This window comes from Pseudorca crassidens, chromosome 12 (genome assembly GCF_039906515.1).
Source record: "Pseudorca crassidens isolate mPseCra1 chromosome 12, mPseCra1.hap1, whole genome shotgun sequence".
Lineage (NCBI taxonomy): Eukaryota > Metazoa > Chordata > Mammalia > Artiodactyla > Delphinidae > Pseudorca > Pseudorca crassidens.
The window spans coordinates 76,090,544-76,111,567 of NC_090307.1; the positions used below are offsets into that span (position 1 = coordinate 76,090,544).

The 21,024-nt window shown below is 41.3% G+C and overlaps 3 protein-coding genes across 8 annotated transcripts in view; 2 read left to right on the plus strand and 1 right to left on the minus strand.

Annotated features, from left to right (window-relative positions):
• Positions 1-7,828, plus strand: part of MAPKAPK5 (MAPK activated protein kinase 5) — a 36,350-nt gene extending 28,522 nt beyond the window's left edge. For 3 of the 6 annotated variants that reach the window (XM_067700618.1, XM_067700620.1, XM_067700621.1), the window contains 5 exons: positions 1,145-1,265; positions 3,792-3,922; positions 4,186-4,307; positions 5,667-5,771; positions 7,636-7,828. In XM_067700618.1, the coding sequence (XP_067556719.1) occupies positions 1,145-1,265; positions 3,792-3,922; positions 4,186-4,307; positions 5,667-5,771; positions 7,636-7,730 (574 nt within the window). In that variant the 3' untranslated portion in view covers positions 7,731-7,828. Of the gene's footprint in view, positions 1-1,144; positions 1,266-3,791; positions 3,923-4,185; positions 4,308-5,666; positions 5,772-6,991 lie in introns of all 6 variants that reach the window. The other 3 variants (XM_067700619.1, XM_067700622.1, XM_067700617.1) reach the window with 2 other exon arrangements.
• Positions 1-21,024, minus strand: part of TMEM116 (transmembrane protein 116) — a 132,361-nt gene that overhangs the window by 3,895 nt on the left and 107,442 nt on the right. The gene's annotated exons all lie outside the window — the stretch shown is intronic.
• Positions 8,214-16,835, plus strand: LOC137203800 (disintegrin and metalloproteinase domain-containing protein 1a-like). The gene has a single exon (XM_067700614.1). It carries the CDS (start codon positions 12,202-12,204, stop codon positions 14,737-14,739), a length of 2,538 nt encoding a protein of 845 aa, XP_067556715.1. The 5' UTR covers positions 8,214-12,201; the 3' UTR covers positions 14,740-16,835.

Genomic DNA, 21,024 nt, shown 5'->3' on the forward strand with positions numbered 1-21,024 from the left:
TCCTCTAATTGGTTCTTTGCAGTTCTGTAGAATATATTTCCTCTCCCTCGAGCAACATTGATTATCTTCTTTCAGCATTGAGATTCTTTTCTAAACAATCCTTTCTTTAGAATCTGAAGCTGTTTGTTCACAATGATCCAAAAGGTTACAGAGAACATGAAAGAGCAAGTAGGCATGTTGTCCTGACTCTGATGTTTGGAATGGGAGGCTATGTATTTGGAAGAAGGTGCTGTAAGAGGCCCAGGGAATATGCTGGGGTGAGCTAGGAATTGCATTAGGATAAATGTACAAGATGTAAAGAACTATGGTCAAAAAGCCGATGGTACAGAACAATACATTAGGCTTAGAAGGAAATGCCATCCCCTTCTCAGAGATTAGATTTTTAGCTTTTTGTTGTTGTTTTGTGTGTTTTTTTTTTTTTTTTTTTTTGCGGTACGCAGGCCTGTCACTGTTGTGGCCTCTCCCGTTGCGGAGCAATAGGCTCCGGACGCGCAGGCTCAGCGGCCATGGCTCACGGGCCCAGCCGTTCCGCGGCATGTGGGATCTTCCCGGACCTGGGCACGAACCCGTGTCCCCTGCATTGGCAGGCGGACTCTCAACCACTGTGCCACCAGGGAAGCCCTAGATTTTTAGCTTTTGAATGTCTTTGAAATAAAGGGTTCATGTCCTGCCAAATGGTGACAAGAGTTTTATCACAAGTAGCAGCCTGGATTTTCAGAACCGTATGACCCCTCGACTAATTTTACAGTCACTGTTAGCCAAAAGAGCACTTTGAGTCCCTTTTGGAAATTATAGCCCACTGTCCTAGAAACATTAGTCTGGGGATTCAGTGTCTCAGGAACTGTAAGCCATATGTAAGATTACTTTACTGAACCTAGAACTCAGTCTGAGGTATCACTGGACTAAGCCTTTTCCTACCATTCTTATCTCAATTTATTTAGCATAGAAAGAACTGCCTAAGGACAGAGTGCCCTCACAACTAACGGTTAGGGACGAGAGCCCCACCTCTGTCCTGCAAATAGAAAGCCTAGGCTTGTAAGAGTTGGTGGAAAGTCAGAAGCTGGAGCTGGTTAGAGCCAGACCCAGGAACTTCCCGGCCTCTGGAAGCAACTGCATGGCAGCCCTGTTGGCCTTTTCTCCACAGGCTCTTGAAGGTCAAACCAGAGGAAAGACTTACCATCGAGGGAGTGTTGGATCACCCCTGGCTCAACTCAACTGAGGCCCTGGATAATGTGCTACCCTCTGCTCAACTGATGATGGATAAGGTTTTGAATGATGCTTATTTTGTTGGCCGAAAAGGCTGTGTTGGGAAGGAATGCTGAGGCTTGACTCAATGAGGGGTTAAAGGCAAAACAATGCAGAGCACACAGTCTTTCCCAGAGAAGTATCTCTGGTCTTCCAAAGATCAGGATTGGAAATAAAGAGATTATTTCCGTAAAAGACCAGATCAAGGCCTGGTAAATACACTAAGGGAACACTCAAAGGACTATCCTTCATATTTGTGCTATGGGGTTGGGGGCCCAGAGCAGTATCAGACACCGTTCTTTTGCCCAAGTAGTTTAAACAAGACTGGTTGGAAAGACCAATAAACACAAAACAAAGAGGGAACATTTTCAGACATCAGAGCTTTTGCATGCTAAATTTTCTGTGAGTGCTATGGAAATTCAGAAAAGGAGAACATCTTTGAAGGGCTGTAATTAGGGAAGGGTTCCCAAAGAGAAGGCAAAAACCATCACAATTATTAACTATTGTGTGGCATTTTTTAACCCCTTTACATGTTTAACCCCTTTACATGTAATGAAGCCTGACTTCATTGATGGGAAGTTGGTAAAATGGGTGTGGCAGACCTGGCTTTGAAAGTAGACAGAGGGGTTTAAGTCTTAGTAGGACATAATTGAGAGGCTATTGTAGATTTTTGAGAAGAGATTTGCGACAGGGAAGGTGTTTAGGGATGGTTAGTCAGACTTGCCAACCTAATACTTTTACAATAATCTAGAAGCTGAGAAGCTGCTCTAGGAGCAGAGAAGTAGAGATGAATGAATAGGCTCAATATTTTTGAAGGCAAATTTCTACAATTTTTGGTGACTGACTAGATATAAGGGGACAGTGGGTGGCATATCTGGTGACACCATTGACAGAGGGAAATCAGGAATGAGGCTGGTTTTGGGTGAAGGGAGGTCTCTTAGGTTTTAGATATTGTTTAAGGTGGTAGATGGATGTGTGGTGTGGAATCAGAATGTGACTGAGAGGGAAAGGCAGTGACACAGACTTGAGTGTTACTGACTTAGAAGGGATGGAGTTGAAATGTAAGCGAATAGGAAAAAAGAATGCTAAGACCTCCCTTAGTTTAGCTGGAGTATGAGAGAGAAAGGAGAGCTAGAAGGAACAGAGTTTTCTGCTATCTCTGATTTGTGTGCAGTTGTCTTCCTGGTTTAAATGTGCCCAGTAGTCCAGAAATGGTTTGTTTGGTCAGTCCAAAATACAAAAGGATTACTTACACCCTCTGGTTATCAGCAATTGAGTGTTACATTGTGGCTTTCCTCAAGATCTTGAAATGGAGAAATAAGATTGCCTTCTGGAGTTACTTTAAGATTAGTGTATAATGAAGCCAAGTATGGATATGCATAATCTTCTTAATGAGGAGGAATAGCTCCTGGGCCTATAAGATGGAACTGCAATGTGACAGTGTATTCCCATTTTTAAAGAAATGATGTGGTCAAGATGCAGGCTGGTCAACTTTGGAAGTGTAGAAAAAATGTCCACATATGCAGAAGCTGAATAGTGTCCATCTAAGCTGTGCCTAAGAGATGGAGCCTGAGCTCACAACCTTGAGGTGTTCCCATCTTTTTGGTCGGGCTATCACGGATAAGGAAATAGATTCAGGGGTCTGGGGGTGTGTAGCCAGGGCCAGTTAGTATAGTTCTCTTAAATGAGTTCAAACTCTTCCTGATCTAATTGCATGCTTACCAAGGAACTATTTTTGTAAATTGTCAAATTTTGTTGTTGAAATTCAAACAACACGGAGGTATATAAAATAAAAAGCAAAAGTTCCCTTTCATTACCCTGCCTCAGTCTCACCCCTCAGAGGTGAGGTGACCTATGGCTTGATGTATTCTTCCTGATCTTTTTCTGGGGAGACACACACACACTCACAGAGTTTGTCTTTTTTTTTAAATACAGAAGTGGGATCGTCTCATTCTTACAAAGCCTTTTCTGATTATTTGCCTTCCCTTATTGGTCTGCCCGTAGTAAGAGAACACACTGGTCATAAAGACAGACTTGAAGAGTGCTAGACCTTATGACAGTTATTTCTCATTGTAAATTAATTGACTGGCTTATAGATCAGTTTGTGAGGGTCTACTATGCTCACCAGGTGAAATGCTTGGGGTTCTGAGCCATCAGGGCTAAGGTGACTGTCTACACCATGGGGGCAGTGAGTAAATGCCAGTCAGGGAGGCTTCTCAGGTGGCAGCCTGCTAGCTTTTCCCCTGATGTACATGTATGACTCTCTTTACATTTGCCCTTGCCAGTGACTATGAGTATGAGCCTTGTTAGTATTTCTTACTTGCATTTCTGTCAGCCCACAGGAAAGAAGGGCTAGCTGTTGGCCTGGTATTCCCTGGGCCCTGCTGATCCATGGGGAAGAGTCCTCTGCCTTATCAAAATTTGTATACTGCCAGCATAAGAATGAAATTGCCACCTTAGTTCTTTGTGATTCTCCTTCCCACTGTCTTAGATTGGCTTTTTAGGTGCCCAGAATGTGAAAAACTGATGACAGTGTTTGCATTCAGGCGGTGGTTGCAGGAATCCAACAGGCCCATGCAGAACAGTTGGCCAACATGCGAATCCAGGACCTGAAAGTCAGCCTCAAACCCCTGCACTCTGTGAACAACCCCATTCTAAGGAAGAGGAAATTACTCGGGTAACTGAGCTTATTTCTTCAGTTCTCCCTCATGGCTGGTGTGGTTGAGTACAGGGTTCTGAAAGGTCAGCCAGGGGTCTGCCCTTTTTTGTCTCTTAAGAGGGTGGAAAGGATATGTTCTTTAAATAGCATCAGAAGTTGGAGATACTCTATAGTTACTTATTTATCTGAAAAATCTGTTCCTTATGTTTAGCATTAACATCTGTTAAGAGTTGGGTTTTGGGGTCTCACCTTGTTATTACCTCTCTCCCAAACTTCTAAAGCACAAAGCCAAAGGATGGTGTTTATATCCACGACCGTGAGAATGGAGCCGAGGATTCAAATGTTGCCTTGGAAAAGCTCCGAGATGTGATTGCTCAGTGTATTCTCCCCCAGGCTGGTAAAGGTCACACCATTTATGAATGCTCTGTGCGTGTCTGTGTGTGTGCACGTGCACATGACTAAAGGAGTGGTTTAATTTGAAGTTGTCTGTTTCATCTTTGTGTTATAAGAAAATAAGTACATTATATAGTTTGTGCCCACTGAAAAGAATGGACAGTGGGAACTCAGAAATGTGAGGCTCTGGCCCACCTTTGGTTTCCTGTAAAATTTCTAGTTTCGGTGTAATTGCCAGCGTCAGACACAGCACGTAATTTTGTATTTTCCTAGTTTGTTAATGAGATTACAGGATAGAGGATGGAAAATGGAAAATGTGAACAGGGTCAGGATTAGGTTGGGAAGGTCAGGAGCGTTGGGAAATACCATATCCAGAGCCCTTAGAGTACAAGGCTGTCATTAACTTGTGAATATAAAGAGACGATCTCCCAAGTTCAGAAGTGGCCCTGGCTGCTACTTGTATCATGGGCAGGGTGGGACTTAAACAGAAGTCCTTTCGAGTGAGAGCTCTCTTTCAGTATGTTCTCTTTCCACCTAATGGGGTATGATGGGCTTTTCTCAGCAGATGAATGAGATGCTTCAAGTAGTAGGCCAGGAAACTGTTGAGTTGACCAGTCTTCCTAGATTCCTTGGCTTTTAAGGGAACTTACTAGTGTGCCTCAGGTAGTCTTCCAAAGTAAGAAATGAGCTTAGGAGAAAGAAGGTAGCCCACTCAGCCTTATTCTCCCTCTCGCTCATGGTCTCTTAAGTTAACCAGGTGCTTTTGCTCAGCAATAGTCTGACATCCTGTGGGATGCCTATTTCCCATCCCCCAGTGCTAAGACTCTGGGGGCATCAGGGAATTTGTGTGAGGTGGTCAGAGCAGGAAGAGTTGAGAAACCAGAAGCAGTCTACATCAGTGGTCCCCAACCTTTTTGGCATCAGGGACTGGTTTCGTGGAAGACAATTTTTCCATGGACTGGGGGCGGGGGTGGCGGGGGTGGTTTCAGGATGATTCAAGTGCATTACGTTTATTGTGTGCTTTATTTCTATTATTATTACATTGTAATATATAATGAAATAATTATACAACTCACCATAATGCTGACAGGAGGCAGAGCTCAGGTGGTAATGTGAGCGATGGGGAGTGGCTGTAAATACAGATGAAGCTTCCCTCGCTTGTCCACCGCTCACCTCCTGCTGTGTGGCCCAGTGGTTGGGACCCCTGCTCTACATGTAATGTAGGGACTAGAAGTAATGATAGTCTGGTAAAGCTTGCACCTTTAATCATCACTTCTCAATAAGTTGGACATCATGTCCTTCCATCTCTGACACTAAAATCCCATGATGCTGCAGGAAAATGCAACTTCTTCTTCATCTTTATCAACAGGAGAGAATGAAGATGAAAAGCTGAATGAAGTAGTTCAGGAAGCTTGGAAGTATAACCGGGAATGCAAACTCCTAAGAGATACTCTGCAAAGCTTCAGCTGGAATGGTAGGAGTCTTAATTATGCCTTTCCCCAGGAATGCAGAGAAGTAATTGTGTTTAGAATATGTAGGATCTCTGGGGGCTGAGCTGGGACTGTTTTCAGGTAAAGTAGGGCTGGCGAGTGAGTGGAATACTGTGGGACAGGGGGTTAGCCCTACAGTAACTGCCCAGGCGTATCTGGACATCTGGCCCTTTCACTTGTTTTCCAGAGTTCAGATGAATTATGTGTCGCAGATTCATTGCTGCAGAGCCCCCGTCACATACCACTTGGGCAAAAAAACAGTCAGATCTCAGAACTCCTTCCAGATACCTGAACTGTTCACTGGGTCATTAAGGAGCAGTATACTCTGAAGGGGAGAAAGAGGGCAAAGTACCACAGAGTCCGCCCTGCTGATCTGCTTAGCTTAGAGAAGACCTGTTTCACTGAAGAGTAGAGAGTGCCAAATCTGCTGCTCTTTGAATTTTCTTCCCCACAGGCAAACAAGGTACAGGTGTGTTTTTTGAGCTGCTTTTGTATTGTCTTTCTACTTTAGCAGACTAAACTAGACTTAAGGTCTAGGATGCTCAGGGAAGGAAGCAAACTCATTGCCTAGCTTGATTCTTGGACATGAGAAATCCGAAGTGCTAGCCTGGCCATTCCCATACTTGGAGGAGATTAGCTTCCCTAGGATTTTTTTTATTTTTTAAGATTTTGAAATATCAATACAGAAAAGTGATCACATTTGAAGTATGCACGTCCGATGAATTTTCACAAAGTGAACACTCCCATGTAACAAGCACCTAGAACATGTAGTGGAGCATGTGCCCTCTTTTAACTGCTACCTCCCTCCTCACAAGGGTAATTATGATCCCAGTTTCTAGCAGTGTATATTAGTTTTGCCTGGTTTTATATTTTATGTAAGTGGAGTCAGAGAAGTCTGTGTTCTTTTGTGTCTGGCTTCTTTTAGTCAAGATTATATTTGTGAGATTCAACCATATTGTTGTGTGTAGCAGCAATTCATTCTCATATATATGTATGTAAATATATATATATTCTCTCTATATATATTTTTCTCCATATATATATACACATATATATTTTTTGTATTTATATTTATTCATTCTGCTGTTGAACGGACATATGGGTTGTTTCCAGGTTTTGGTAATTAAGGCAAGCACTGCTATAAACACTCTTGTGTACATCTTTTATGAATATTTTAATGAACTCATTTCTCTTATGTATCTAGGATTGGAGTTGCTGGTTCATGGGGATATTCATCTGTTTAGCTTCAGTAGGTACTGCCACCAGTTTTCCAAAGTGGTTGTACCACTTTACACTTCCACTAGCAGTGTTTGAGGGTTCTAGTTATTCTATATCCACACCAACCCTTGCTATTGTCTTTTTCATTTTAGTCATTCTGATTAATAAGTACTACTGGTATTGCGTGTCATTTTACTTTGCCTTTCCCTGATGACTATGAGCTTAAGCACGTTTTAATGTTTATTGGCCATTTAGATTTTGTTAAGTGCCTATTCTTTTGCCCATTTTTCTGTTGAGTTGTATCTCTCTTATAGATGTGTAGGAGTTCTTTATATAGTCCGGATATGAGTTCTGTTGTCGACATACATATCACAAAGAACTTCTCCCTCTTTGTGGTTTCTTGCTGTGCTGTTGTACTGAACATTGGATTTTTACGGCCAGGTTAATAAGCTGCTCAGTTCTACTTGAAAAATGGGGGAGTTGAACTGCTTTTGATCAGTGTTGGTGATGGTTCCTCCATGGTGAGGGTGAATTTGACACTGGTGAGATGTACCTTATTGGGTCCCTGTCAAGAATCTTATCACCTCCCAAACAGTTTGGAGACTGACCTTTTTCTTTTTTGGGTTTCAGGTCGTGGATTCACAGATAAAGTAGATCGACTAAAACTGGCAGAAATTGTGAAGCAAGTGATAGAAGAGCAAACCACATCCCACGAATCCCAATAATGACAGCTTCAGACTTTGTTTTTCAACAAGTTGAAAATTTATTCATTAATGTATAAAGTAATTTGTATGTAAATTAATAAATCATAATTTCATTTCCACATTGCTTAAAGATGCTGTATAAATTTAGATACAGGATTTACTAATAGTATAGTTCATTTGTTTTTAAGAAAAGCTCAGTTCCTAATATATTATTACTTTAGGATTGTTTAGTCATATATGGTAAAGCTGACAGATGGTATTGTCAAGCAAGATTGTTTTATTTGTAATAAAGTATACAAAAACCATTTGCCAGTGGTAGGCAAAGGACCAACTATACTGACCTTAGTAAACAGTTGAATCAAGTACTGTGGAATCTGATTTCAATTGCCCTGTGTATTTTACTTTCTGCACTATCAGTGGATTAGCTCTGGTGCCAAGAAATTTTTGTGGATCCATGTTGCAGACTGCTTGCCTGTTACAGGATGCCACCTCCCATGATGGAAGAGGCAGGGAGTTGAGCCCTCATTTCTCTTATCCCTAATTCCCTAGAGAAGAGTGGTAATACTCCTTTTTTGTCATATTTTTTTAAAAGGTATTGGTGTATTTCTTAAATCTAATGGGATTCTCTATTGAGTTTATTCTTTTCATGTTTAACCAGAGCTTCAGCCCTCCCACCTCCTTTGAGATCCTACTTTGTCCTCTCCCTTTCCTGCAGCCCTCACCAGCTCCATTGCTTCTTATCTCCTTTCCCTGTTCTTCTGGCCCCTTTTATGGGATGATTTTTCTGAGAAAGTTACATATCATAAAAACTGGACTATTGGGTTAGCATCTAAAGATGGTCCAAGTTTTTTCTCTTAAAGCTACCCTTTTTCTCTAACATTTCTGCCTGGGTTTCATGGTGGCATCCCCTGGGATGCATGTATTTTATTTATCACCCTTCATTTTCAGGAAGCATGGTTCTGGCCCAGAGATCAGATACTGGAATAGAAAACAAGGCTGGGTGCTTTTCTACTTTGCTGTTGTACATATCGGCATCCATAACACACCATTTTTATTTATTTTTTTAGCAGTTCTTGATTGGTGGTTCTGTGTTGGTAAATGGGAGAGCTAATAGGCCAACTCCAATTCACAGAGAAGAAGAAAAGGGTCAGTAGGCTCAGTTATTCAGTTTCATCCCATCAAATTCTCTTCAATCAAAATCAACCCCCCAGAGCTCACTTATTTTCTAACTCTTCCACTTTGCTGAGTATGTCTTCAGGGTGACATTTGCTTAGTATGTCCCATATGTGTGTGAATGACTGTAGGAATATATGATAAAAACATTAAGTATCTCTTAGAAATTACCTTACACATTGGTTCCCTTTTACTTTGGAGAGTTGTAAATTCAAGGCATTTTTTGAGGTAAGGCTCACTAATCTTCGGTGATTGATAACTGCTACAAATGGATAACCTGTAAGGAGAATTCAATACTTTTTTTTTTTTTTTTTTTTTTGCGGTACGCGGGCCTCTCACTGTTGTGGCCTCTCCCGTTGCCGGAGCACAGGCTCTGGACGTGCAGGCTCAGAGGCCATGGCTCACGGGCCCAGCCGCTCCGCGGCATGTGGGATCTTCCTGGACCGGGGCACGAACCCGCGTCCCCTGCATCAGCAGGCGGACTCTCAATCACTGCACCACAAGGGAAGCCCGAGAATTCAATACTTTTAAACATGGCAAAATCTAACAGGCAGCAGAGAAAAACAAAATGTTTTCTTATTTACTAACCACAAAACTTAGCTGAGAGTTGAATTAAGGGTTGAATAATTCTGTTTTTTTCAGTGAAATGCAGTCTTACAAATCAAAATCACTTCTTACAATCAGGAAAAACTCTGCACTTGTTTCTGGAACAACTGAATACCTGTTATTTTTCTTATCTTAGGGTAGAGGTTCAGTGTTCACTTGGGAGAGGAAGGCAGTAATTAACTTTGTTACTCTTTTTCTTCAGAGGAATCTTCTAGCATGCCCAGTCTACCATTAACTTCTCAAATTTGTTATCTGGGTGTCTTCTAGAGGCTCAAGATGATTTCCTTCCCTGTGTGGTGAATTTTAGGCATGATCTAAAAGGGTATCCAAAAGATTCTTCCTTTTACTCTGAGCAGCAGTTGCCCGTGTTTCTTTAGTTTGAATTAAACTGGCCGCGAAAATGAGTGCTGTATCCAGACAGGTCCATGCTGAAAGTTTGTGAATACCCTGGAGGATGCTCTAGCTGTTGTTAACTCAAAAGTGGGTCCTATCCTACAGAGAGCTCCTTGACAAAACAACAGCTTCCAAAAGACTCAGCAATGTTTGGTCTTTAAAGTGGAGTTTTGTTTATGGAATTTGTTTGTAGGCCAGTAGCAAATTCTGCTTTAACTTTACCAGTCAGGTTTACTAATAAAACATTCACATGTACTGGAAGTGAAACAAAATCATCCTTGTCTCTTTTGGCCTGTCTGTCTAATGCCTGTACCTGCAGGAAGTTCACACTGTAAGAACAGTTCTCATAGGCAGGAGGTTAGAGTCTTCAGTTTTCCTACATGATTTGCTAACCCTCTGCTTACTATAAAACCATTACTCAAATACCTTTAGACTTTACCATAGTTATTAATCTGCTTGATGCGAAACAACTTTTGTATTTTTCTGGCTAATGTATTGTATAAGCTATAGGAGAACACCTGTGAGAAATTTATTGTCTGAAACATATGATAGGAGGAACTGCTTTTTAAAAAGAGTTTTGTTTTTGTATTCGAGATAGAACAAGTTGAAGGAATTATTGGTTGAAGAAGTCAAATGATTTAAATCAGATCTTGTGTGTGAATGCTTGCGTGCGTGTGTATTTATTGAAGAAAATGTGTCTCAATTTGAGAACTGGAAAATTGGATATTTGATTTTAATTATATTTTTATTTATTTAAAAAAGTAGAAGTGGTCTTTCATTATTGATTTTTTTGTCCCACAGAATGACTTAAATTTTCCCTGCCTGTTTGGTTAAGACACAGGGGAACATCTTAAATCTGTGATAATTTCCAAGTTACAAGTTCCAAGATAATTTCCATAATTTTAAGAGGCTTTCCTCTTATACAGAACACAAGGAGAAAAGAAATCCAGCTGGAAATCATTTCACCATTTTTGCTGTAAATTTTTTAATATGTTTGTGATATGATAGTATTAATTTTCTTGCTAGATGTGGATGATTAATTTTTTCATCTGTATTAGGAATTAAATATTATTAATTGGGGTTAATGAGTTGATCTACTCTCATGCTTATATCTGAGCTCTTGTAGTACTATTCCATTCTCTTTTGAATTATATAAGGCATTTCTCCATTTTTGTGTGGTACTTATAGCCATAACCCTTATTTTGAAGGTTTTATATTGTAGATATTTGACTTAATATAAAATTATTTTTATGCAAGATAAAAGATGTAGAGTCTTTAGTTCATCTTATGATGCAAAGGAGAATAACTGGGCAAGGAATGTGGTTAAATAGGGCTTTTTTCCTTTTAAATTTATACTGCTAAATACACCAGGAGATCAACATCAAAATCAAATCCAAGGACTTCCATAGACATTACAGTTCAATTTTAGTTACGAAAGCAAAGAAGTCTTTAAAAAGCTCTTATACAGTCCATTTTTATTTTCTTGATGAAATGGTAACTAGATACCTGGTTAATCAGAATTTAGTTTTATTCCAGACTTTGTTTTTATGTTGGGAGGAACTGAACTTTGATCTTAGTCACTTGTAAGTCTCCGTAGTGAAACTGAACTCCTTTCATTTAACACTTAGTACGTTTGTGCATTAGGAAAACTTATTAGAGGAAAATTATGTTTATATGCAGACACAAAGTGGCTAAACTCATCTGTTATGAACAAAAGTTAATGAGGGAGAATTTGTGCATCCACATACAAGTTTTCTTGAATTAAAGGAGAAAAACCAGACCCTGACAAAGGAGGGCTGGACTGAAAAACAGTACCCTCAATACTACAGAAATGAGGAAAAGAGGTAATGGGCAACAGAGAGCTTCGTCCTGCTCTGAGATCCCGAAGAATCCCCATCCCCTCCCCCCTGACCTCCTGCCAGAATGTTGGGTTTCAAAGAATGCGCAGATTAACGGATATCAGGAGTAGCGTGGCCCTGGGCTGAGGATAAGGATAATTTACCTGAGTAACAGTCCTGGCTGAATCATTACAGGCCTTCTACTTGGTATATCTCTGTGTAAGCGTAAAGGGAACTTAGCCAAGGAGCATTAAAACCATTGCTGTTGGAAGGAAGTCATATAGTAAGGAAACCACTGAAGGCCAAGAGAGAAAAGCAAGAACAGAAACACAGCCCCAAGGTCTGTAAGACTCAGAGTTGGGCAGTGCCCACCCATAAGGGAGCCAGCATAGATCTGAAGTGAATACCTGTGACGGAGGGTCTGCGTGTCAGGGAAAGCTGCTGCTGCTGGACATAGGCCCTGCATCATCAACTGATTTAACATGGCAGCGTCTGTGACACACTCTGCCTCTATACTGCCTTCTCTACGGAAAAACCAAGTGGCCTTGAAGGAGGGTAAGATGAAGTTTCAGACTTGGGCTCAGCAGAAGAGGGATTTGAGGCTGGGGCCAGTGCCAGGATCTTCATGTTTCAGTTTGAGGATTGTGTTGCTGTTGGTGATTTCTCTGCCAAGCTTGTACTGTGATCTGGGATCAGTATATTACTCTTCCTATGAAACAGTCACCCCCAAGAGTCTGACAGTGGAAGGAAGGGAAGACCAAGTGGAAAAGCTCTCCTATGTGCTATTTATGCAGGGCCAGAAACAGCTGATTCACCTGAAGGTGAAGAGAGACTATTTTGTGAATAACTTTCCAGTCTTCAGCTACCACAATGGCATCCTGGGGCAAGAAATGCCTTTGATCTCACATGACTGTCATTATGAAGGCTACATAGAAGGAGTCCCAGGTTCTTTTGTTTCTGTCAACACCTGTTCAGGCCTCAGAGGCGTCCTGATTAAGGAGGCAAAATCCTATGGCATTGAGCCCATTCACTCTTCAAAACGGTTTGAACATGTGTTGTACACCATGGCCCGTGAAGCTCCAGTCTCCTGTAGTGTCACTTCCAATGACAGCCAAGTGGCATTCACCAGCCGGCAACAAGAGAGCAGCAAGCCTCGCAGTCGGCAGGTGCCATCCTACTTGTGGTCACATACCAAATACGTGGAGATGTTTGTCGTGGTCGACAACCAGCGGTTCCAAATGTGGGGCAATGACATCAATGAGACAGTCCAGAGAGTAATGGACATCATTGCTCTGGCCAACAGCTTCACTAGGGGAATAAACACAGAGGTGGTGCTGGCTGGAATGGAGATTTGGACCGAGGGGGACCTCATACAGGTCCCAGTGGACCTGCAAGTTGCACTCAGGAATTTCAATAGCTGGAGACAAGAGAGGCTCTTCCATCGTGTGAAGCATGATGTTGCCCACATGATCGTTGGACACCATCCTAAAGAGGATACGGGGCAGGCATTTCTCAGTGGTGCCTGTTCAAGTGATTTTGCAGCAGCCGTTGAATCCTTCCACCATGAGGATGTCCTCCTGTTTGCAGCGCTCATGGTCCATGAGCTTGGGCACAACTTGGGTATTCCGCATGACCATTCGGCCTGCGTTTGTAAAGATAAACCCTTTGGCCTCATGCGTGAAAATATCACTAAAGAAAGTGGCTTCAGCAACTGCAGCTCTGACTTCTTCTACCAGTTCCTCTGGGAACATAAAGGGGCCTGCCTATTTAACAAGCCTGGGCCCAAAGGCCGCGTACGGAGGGATTCCCGCTGTGGAAATGGTGTTGTAGAAGAGGATGAGCAGTGTGACTGTGGTTCTGACTGTGACAATCACCCATGCTGTGACCAAACATGTAGGCTGAAGGAGAATGCAGAGTGTAGTGATGGACTCTGCTGCGTTAAATGCCAACTGAAATATAAGGGATTCATGTGCCGTCCTGCTTTGGGGGACTGTGACCTCCCAGAGTATTGTGATGGTTCCTCTGGAGAATGCCCCATAGACAGCTATAAGATAGATGGTACAATGTGTGATAGAATTCACTATTGTGCTGGAGGTCGCTGTAAGAACCCTGATAATCAGTGCATGGATATATATGGGTTCTCTGCAAGGTCTGCCCCAGAAAACTGTTACATTTCAATGAACAGAAGAGGGGACCGGTTTGGAAACTGTGGTATTACCAACTCACCTAGGTTAAGATATTTGAAGTGTGTAGATGATAATATATTTTGTGGGAAACTTATATGTACAAATGTTAGACAGGTACCACAAATCAAACCAAATCATACACTGATCCAGGTCGCTCATGAAGATGACTGGTGCTGGAGCATGGATGCCTATAACACTACTGATATCCCTGATGATGGAGATGTACACACTGGCACTCTTTGTGCTCCAAACAAAGTCTGTGTAAATTACTCTTGTACTGATTATGCTGTGCTCAAGTATGACTGCAAACCAGAAGAAATGTGTAATGGTAACGGAGTTTGCAACAATTTTAGGCACTGCCATTGTGAGGCTGGCTATGCTCCCCCTGACTGCAGAGGTCCAGGAGATGGTGGTAGTGTAGACAGTGGTCCACCTGGCAAACCAACTGAAATTCAAAGTGTAGGTGTAGGTGGCGGTTCTTTTCATCGTAGCATTGAGTTTAGAAATGTTGGCAAGCTAATTTTCATACTCCCTTCATTTCTTTTAATATTGTTGTTAGTTTTAATATTTTACATTACCCTCAGGGCTGTAAATGAGTCAGTAGAGACCCTAGGGCGTACCTTGGAGGAAAGTTCAGAGGAAACCACTAGTAAGGGATTCTTAACGGAGTTTCTACCAGTGGGGCTACAGGAGGAGGAGTCAGAAGAGAAGGACCAAGAAGAGGAGGCCCCCCCACCGGAGGAGGCCCCCTTGCCGCCGCTGGAGGCTCCCCCGCCGCTGGAGGCAATGCTGCTGCCGCCGGAGGCCCCACCACCAGGAGAGCTAGCACCATAAGAGGTAGCAGGTGAAGGAAAAGGATAACCAAAGGCAGAAGTGTATTGGTGGAAGAATCCAAAAATATCGAATATCTCAAGCACTGAGTGGGAAAGAGGGGCTCAGAGAAGCAAAGGTGAAGTGAGAATTGATGGCTCCTGTAGCTCTGAACAGGATATATAGTCTACAGAAACATACTAACATGGGAACAGAGACGCCCCTGCTTTCAGTATTCATTTTAGTAATTTGGTTATATGTTCATATATGAACTCATAAAATATTCTATATTTTTGCTTTTTTCCCATTTCATGAAACAATTTTATTTAAGCTCTTCTCATGAATCATACCTATCAATATCATCATTCATTTGGGCCAATTTCTGATCTGAAATTACTTTTCAGGGCCTACCATCTTCCATCTACATTGTTTGATACACAGTATTATCTCTACCTATGACTATCACAGGGTCATTAATCCCACTCATAACACATTATCTTAAAAATGTTATCTGTTGAGTAATCTAATTTGCCCCAAAAGTTGCTATTCACGAATAAAAGGTAATTTAAAATAAATAAAAAGCTATTTTAAGATGAAGCATCGCTTCAGACTCCATACAGCCTAGTCCTTGAGGCTTCTTTATTTTGGGGCTCTCTTGGAAGGGGCTACATCTGATCCAGGGTTGTCCGATCACCCTGGGTCTGGGTGCATGGGGGAAGGGGAGCAACTTAGGCAAGAGACAACCTTGTCTAGTGCAGAGTTAAATTGAAAGTATTAATTGTTCCTTCTTTTCTGTTTTTCGACTTTACTTATTATATTTATTTCTCATTTCCTTTTTAAGTTAACATATTGTTGACTGACAGTCCAAAGGAACAGAGCTTTGGAGGGTAGTCAATTGTCTGTAAAGAGAGCACAAAGCACATACAATAAAACATGCATTCTGTGCAAGACACTGTGCTACTTTACATTTGTTGTCTTAATTTAATCCTCCCATCCACCCTATGAGACCTCCATCCTGTACATGAAGAAACAGAGACCAAAGACTTTTGCTCTAGAGTTGATAAGGGGTGGAACCTGCATACGGCCCCACGTATGACTGAATCTACATTCGCCACTGCCTCGTGAGCCTGTTCCTTTAGTAAAAAAAAAGTGAGCAGGAAGACAACTGACATGTCCTTAATTGCCCAGGTGATTAGTGATGTTGAACACCTTTTCATGGACCTGTTGGCCATCTTTATGTCTTGTTTGGAAAAATGTCTATTCAGATTCTCTGTCCATTTTTAAATTGGACTTTTTTCTTTTTGATATTGAGTTGTGTAAGTTCTTTTTATATTTGGATATTAACCCCATATCAGATATATGATTTGCAAATATTTTTTCCCATTCAATAGGTTGACTTCATTTTGTTGATGATTTCCTTTGCTGTGCAGAAAGAAGCCTTTTAGTTTGATGTAGTTCCACTGTTTTTTCTTTCCTTTTTTAATATTTACTTATTTATTTGGCTGCTCCGTGTCTTAGTTGCAGCATGCAGGATGTTCATTGCCACGTGAGGGATCTTCCTTGAGGCATGCAGGATCTTTAGTTGCAGCACGCAGGCTTTTAGTTGCGGCATGTAGGATCTAGTTCCCTGACCAGGGATTGAACCTAGGCCCCCTGCATTAGGAGCATGGAGTCTTAACCACTGGATCACCAGGGAAGTCCCTAGTTCCACTTGTTTTTGCATTTGTTGCCTTGGCTTTTGGTGTCAAATCCAAAAAGCCATTGTCAAGGCCAGTGTCAAGGAGCTTACTGCCTATGTTTTTTTCCTAGGAGTTTTATGGTTTCAGATCTTATTTTCACATCTTTAACCCATTTTGAGTTAATTTTTGTATATGGTATAAGATAGTGATGCACTTTCATTTTATGCATGTGGTTGTTCAGTTTTCCCCTTTATTGAAGAGACTGTTCTTTCCTCATTGTATATTCTTGGCTTCTTTGTTGTAAATTAATTGACTATATATGTATGAGTTTATTTCTGAGCTTTCTATTCTGTTCCATTGATCTATGTGTCTGTTTTTATGCCAATACCATAGTGTTTTGATTACTATAGCTTTGTAATATAGTTTGAAATCAGGAAGCATTATGCTTCCAGCTTTGTTCTTTTTTATCAAGACTGCTTTGGCTATCTGGGGTCTTTCATAGTTCCAAAAAAATTTTAGGATTATTCGTTCTATTTATGTGGTAAATGTCATTAGAATTTTGATAGTGATTGCACTGAGCCTACAGATTGCTTTGGGTATTATGGAAATTTTTTTTTTTTTTTTTTTGCGGTACGTGGGCCTTTCACCATTGTGGCCTCTCCCGCTGTGGAGCACAGGCTCCAGACACGCAGGCCCAGCGGCCATAGCTCACGGGCCCAGCCGCTCCACGGCATGTGGGATCCTCACGGACCGGGGCACGAACCCGTGTCCCCTGCATCGGCAGGCGGACTCTCAACCACTGCGCCACCAGGGAAGCCCTATTATGGACATTTTAACAATAATAATTCTTCCAACTCATAAACACAGAATATTTTTCTATTATTTGCATCTTCTTCCATTTCCTTCATCAATGTCTTATAGTTTTCAGTGTATAGGTCATTCACCTCCTTGGTTAAGTTCATTCCAAGTATTTTATTCTTTTTGATGCAATTATAAATGGGATTGTTTTCTTAATTTCTCCTATGATAGTTTGTTATTAGTGTATAGAAACACAACTAATTTTTGTATATTGATTTTGCATCCTACAACTTTACTGAATTCATTTATTCTAACAGTATTTTGGTTGAGTCTTTAGGGCTTTTTATATATAACATGTCATCTGCAAGTAGTGACAGTTTTACTTCTTCCTTATTTTTTTTTTTTTTTCCCCGTACGCGGGCCTCCCACTGCTGTGGCCCCTTCTGTTGCGGAGCAGGGCTCCGGACGTGCAGGCTCAGCAGCCATGGCTCACAGGCCCAGCCGCCCCGCGGCATGAGGGATCCCTCCAGACCGGGGCACAAACCCACATCCCCCGCATCAGCAGGCAGACTCCCAACCACTGCGCCACCAGGGAAGCCCACTTCTTCCTTTTTGATTTGGATGCTTTTATTCCTTTTTCTTGCCTAACTGCTCTGCCTATGACTTTTAATACTATGTTGAATAAAAGTGGTGAAAGTGGGCATCCTTGTGCTGTTACTGATCTTAGAGGAAAAGCTTTCAGCTTTTTCACCACTGAGCATAATGTTAGCAATGGGCTCAAATTTCATTCTTTTTTTTTTTTTTTTTTTTTTGTATGCGGGCCTCTCACTGTTGTGGCCTCTCCCGCTGCGGAGCACAGGCTCCGAACGCGCAGGCCCAGCGGCCATGGCTCACGGGCCCAGCCGCTCCGCGGCATGTGGGATCTTCCCGGACCGGGGCACGAACCCTTGTCTCCTGCATCGGCAGGCGGACTCTCAACCACTGCGCCACCAGGGAAGCCCAAATTTCATTCTTGAGTAGAATTCATCATTTGGGGTGGGTGTAGACCAAAATCTCACTGAAGTGTTCTCTTAAAAAAAAAAAAACAAAAAACAAAGGCAATCTTTCTCCACCAATGAAAATGCTGAGCAACTTTAAAATAATTTTTCACCTGCTTCTATACATAAAGCTGTCAAAATATTTAAGCTCCATTATTACACAACCTAAATGTACAACGTTAGATGAATGGATAAAGAAGATGTGGTACATATATACAATGGAATATTACTCAGCTGTAAAAAGGAACAAAATTGGGTCATTTGCAGAGATGTGGATGGACCTAGAGTCTGTCATACAGAGTGAAGTAAGGCAGAAAGAGAAAAACAAATATTGTAAATTAATGCATATATGTGGAATCTCGAAAAATGGTACAGATGAACCTATCTGTAGGTCAGGAATAGAGTTGCAGACGTAGACAATGGACGTGTGGACACAGGGGGGTAAGGCGAGGGTGGGACGAATCAGGAAATTAGGTTTTACATAAATACACTACCATGTGTAAAATAGCTAGCTAGTGGGAACATGCTGTATAGCACAGGGAGCTCAGCTTGGTGAGCTGTGACGACCTAGATGGGTGGGATGGCAGAGTGGGAGGGAGGTGCAAGAGGGAAGGGATATAGGTATACATATAGCTGATTCACTTCACTGTACAGCAGAAACTAACACAACATTGTAAAGCAATTTTACTCCAATTAAAAAAAAAAGGCTATCTTCCTCCAGCAACAAAAATGATGAACAACTTTAAAATAATTTTTCACCTGCTTCTATACATAAAGCTGTCAAAATATTTAAGCTCCGTTATCACACTCCATAATACATGTCATGGCTCCAGGTGATTACTCGGGAATGAGGAGATGAATCTTTCGTAACCCTCCCCCCAGAAATATGCACACTCCACCACCTTATGTTCTGTTATGGAAAATCCTTCTAATTCCAGATGCTGATTGGTGGGGGGAGCTAAATACTTTGACTATGACCTTACCTATGAGATAGATTTTGTGTCTTTGAAACCTGTAGCATAATGAACTATAATTACAGACATTTCAAATTCTCAGTAGTTTTTGCTTAATCAGAGTCAAAGGCAAAATCTGCATTTACTTGTGGGAGAACCTTTCGGTGAAATTTTAAGATAAAACTCAAGGCCTATTCCTCACTAGAGTGGTTGAGACATGATTTATATACAGCTCGACTAAACTTAAAGATGAACTGTCTTCAGTGTAGGCAAAATTACATCCTTATGGAGCTCATTGTAATGTTGATCACTGAGAAGGAAGGATTTTGTTGAGAGAAAAGTTGGAAGTTGGGGACCTAGGGTTTGTTTAAGAGGGTCCAGGTAAAGGACCGAGGCACAAGAGGCTGGAAGGTACTGCCCTCTGGAAGATTGCTGCCTCTTGAGTTTTGATGCATTGATGTCACACATCCATTGTCTCCTGTTTTCTGAATTGTAATCCCTGTTATTTTCAGAAAGCCCAGACCCAAATACTTTTTAAAAATGGGATCCTATCCTACATGCTCCATTTATTTTGGACTCCCTCCCTTTAAGAAGATGCTATCTTAATTTATTTCATGATCATCTCCTTTTACCCCCTTCACTGGCTGCAGCTCTCCTCACTTTGTTCTTGAAAGTCACTGCTAACTTAGTGTACAACTTTCCATATCCTTTTCCATAGTCATGTAAGTATACATATATAGAGTATATATATATATATATATATATATATATATATATATATATAGTGTGTTTTAGGGGTAATCTTTTAAAACTGAGTTCACATTATTTATATTCCTTTGCATCTTGCTTTTCTCTGCATAGTGGCAATCTCAGCAAGTCATCCTATATTTCGAAATCATTTCTTTTCACGACTGCATAGTATTCCATGGTATTTTGTTAAGTATCTTCTACAGTTAATTCAACCATTTTCAATAGTTGGCCATGAATTTTGTTTCCATGGTTTGTTTTTAGCCTCTACAAATAATACTGCCAACAAAATACTTCTAAATACACAAATCTGAATATAGTACATCTAGGATTTTCTTCTGGGCCCTATTCTCCAACTGTGCTATCTTCCTATTATTCCTTTCTCTTCTCCACCACTCCTCTTGGCAGAATTCTACTCTCAGGATGACTGACAGACATGTTCAGGAAACTCAGACCAGGTGAGAAGCACCTCCCAGTATCATGCTTCAAGCAATCCTGTTACCTTGAGTTAACTCAAGCTTTGGCTGCTTGTGTTGTGCTGGTTCTGAGAGGCAGTAACTCCACAGCTAGAATTCATTATTGTTAGCAGGGGATAAGGCCGAGGTGATTTATGGGAGCCTGCCCCTCTCCTTTAAGGCCTTGCGGAGGTAGTTTCAGAGGACATCTCTCTATGAAAAAAAATTAACAAATTTTCCCAGACACCTCATTAAGGGTTTAGGAATAGTACGTTGGGCTTTGGGGCCTTCTGCTCCTTCAATGCACTCACTAAAATGGAATCTAAACTTCTAATCCAGGCATACCACTTCCTATACCACTGGCCAACTCTAGGGCTATTTTGAGAGGTTGGCTAAATCATTTGGGTTTTGAAGTCATAGTGATTTAGGTTTGAATCTCTACTCATCTTTCTTAGCAGTGAGTTTGGATAACTTAATTTTACCCTATGAACATCAGTTTTTTTCAACCATAAAACTGGATAAATCATAAATACCCTGCAGTGTTATCGTGTGGATTACTAATATGTAAAACTTTTAGACTTCTGCTCAGAACAAAATAAAGTCAATAAATATTTGTCCAGGTTACTATTGTTTTCCTTTG

Excerpts from the sequence above, each read along its gene's own strand:
- LOC137203800 (XM_067700614.1), top strand. The coding sequence starts at position 12,202 with ATGGCAGCGTCTGTGACACACTCTGCCTCTATACTGCCTTCTCTACGG.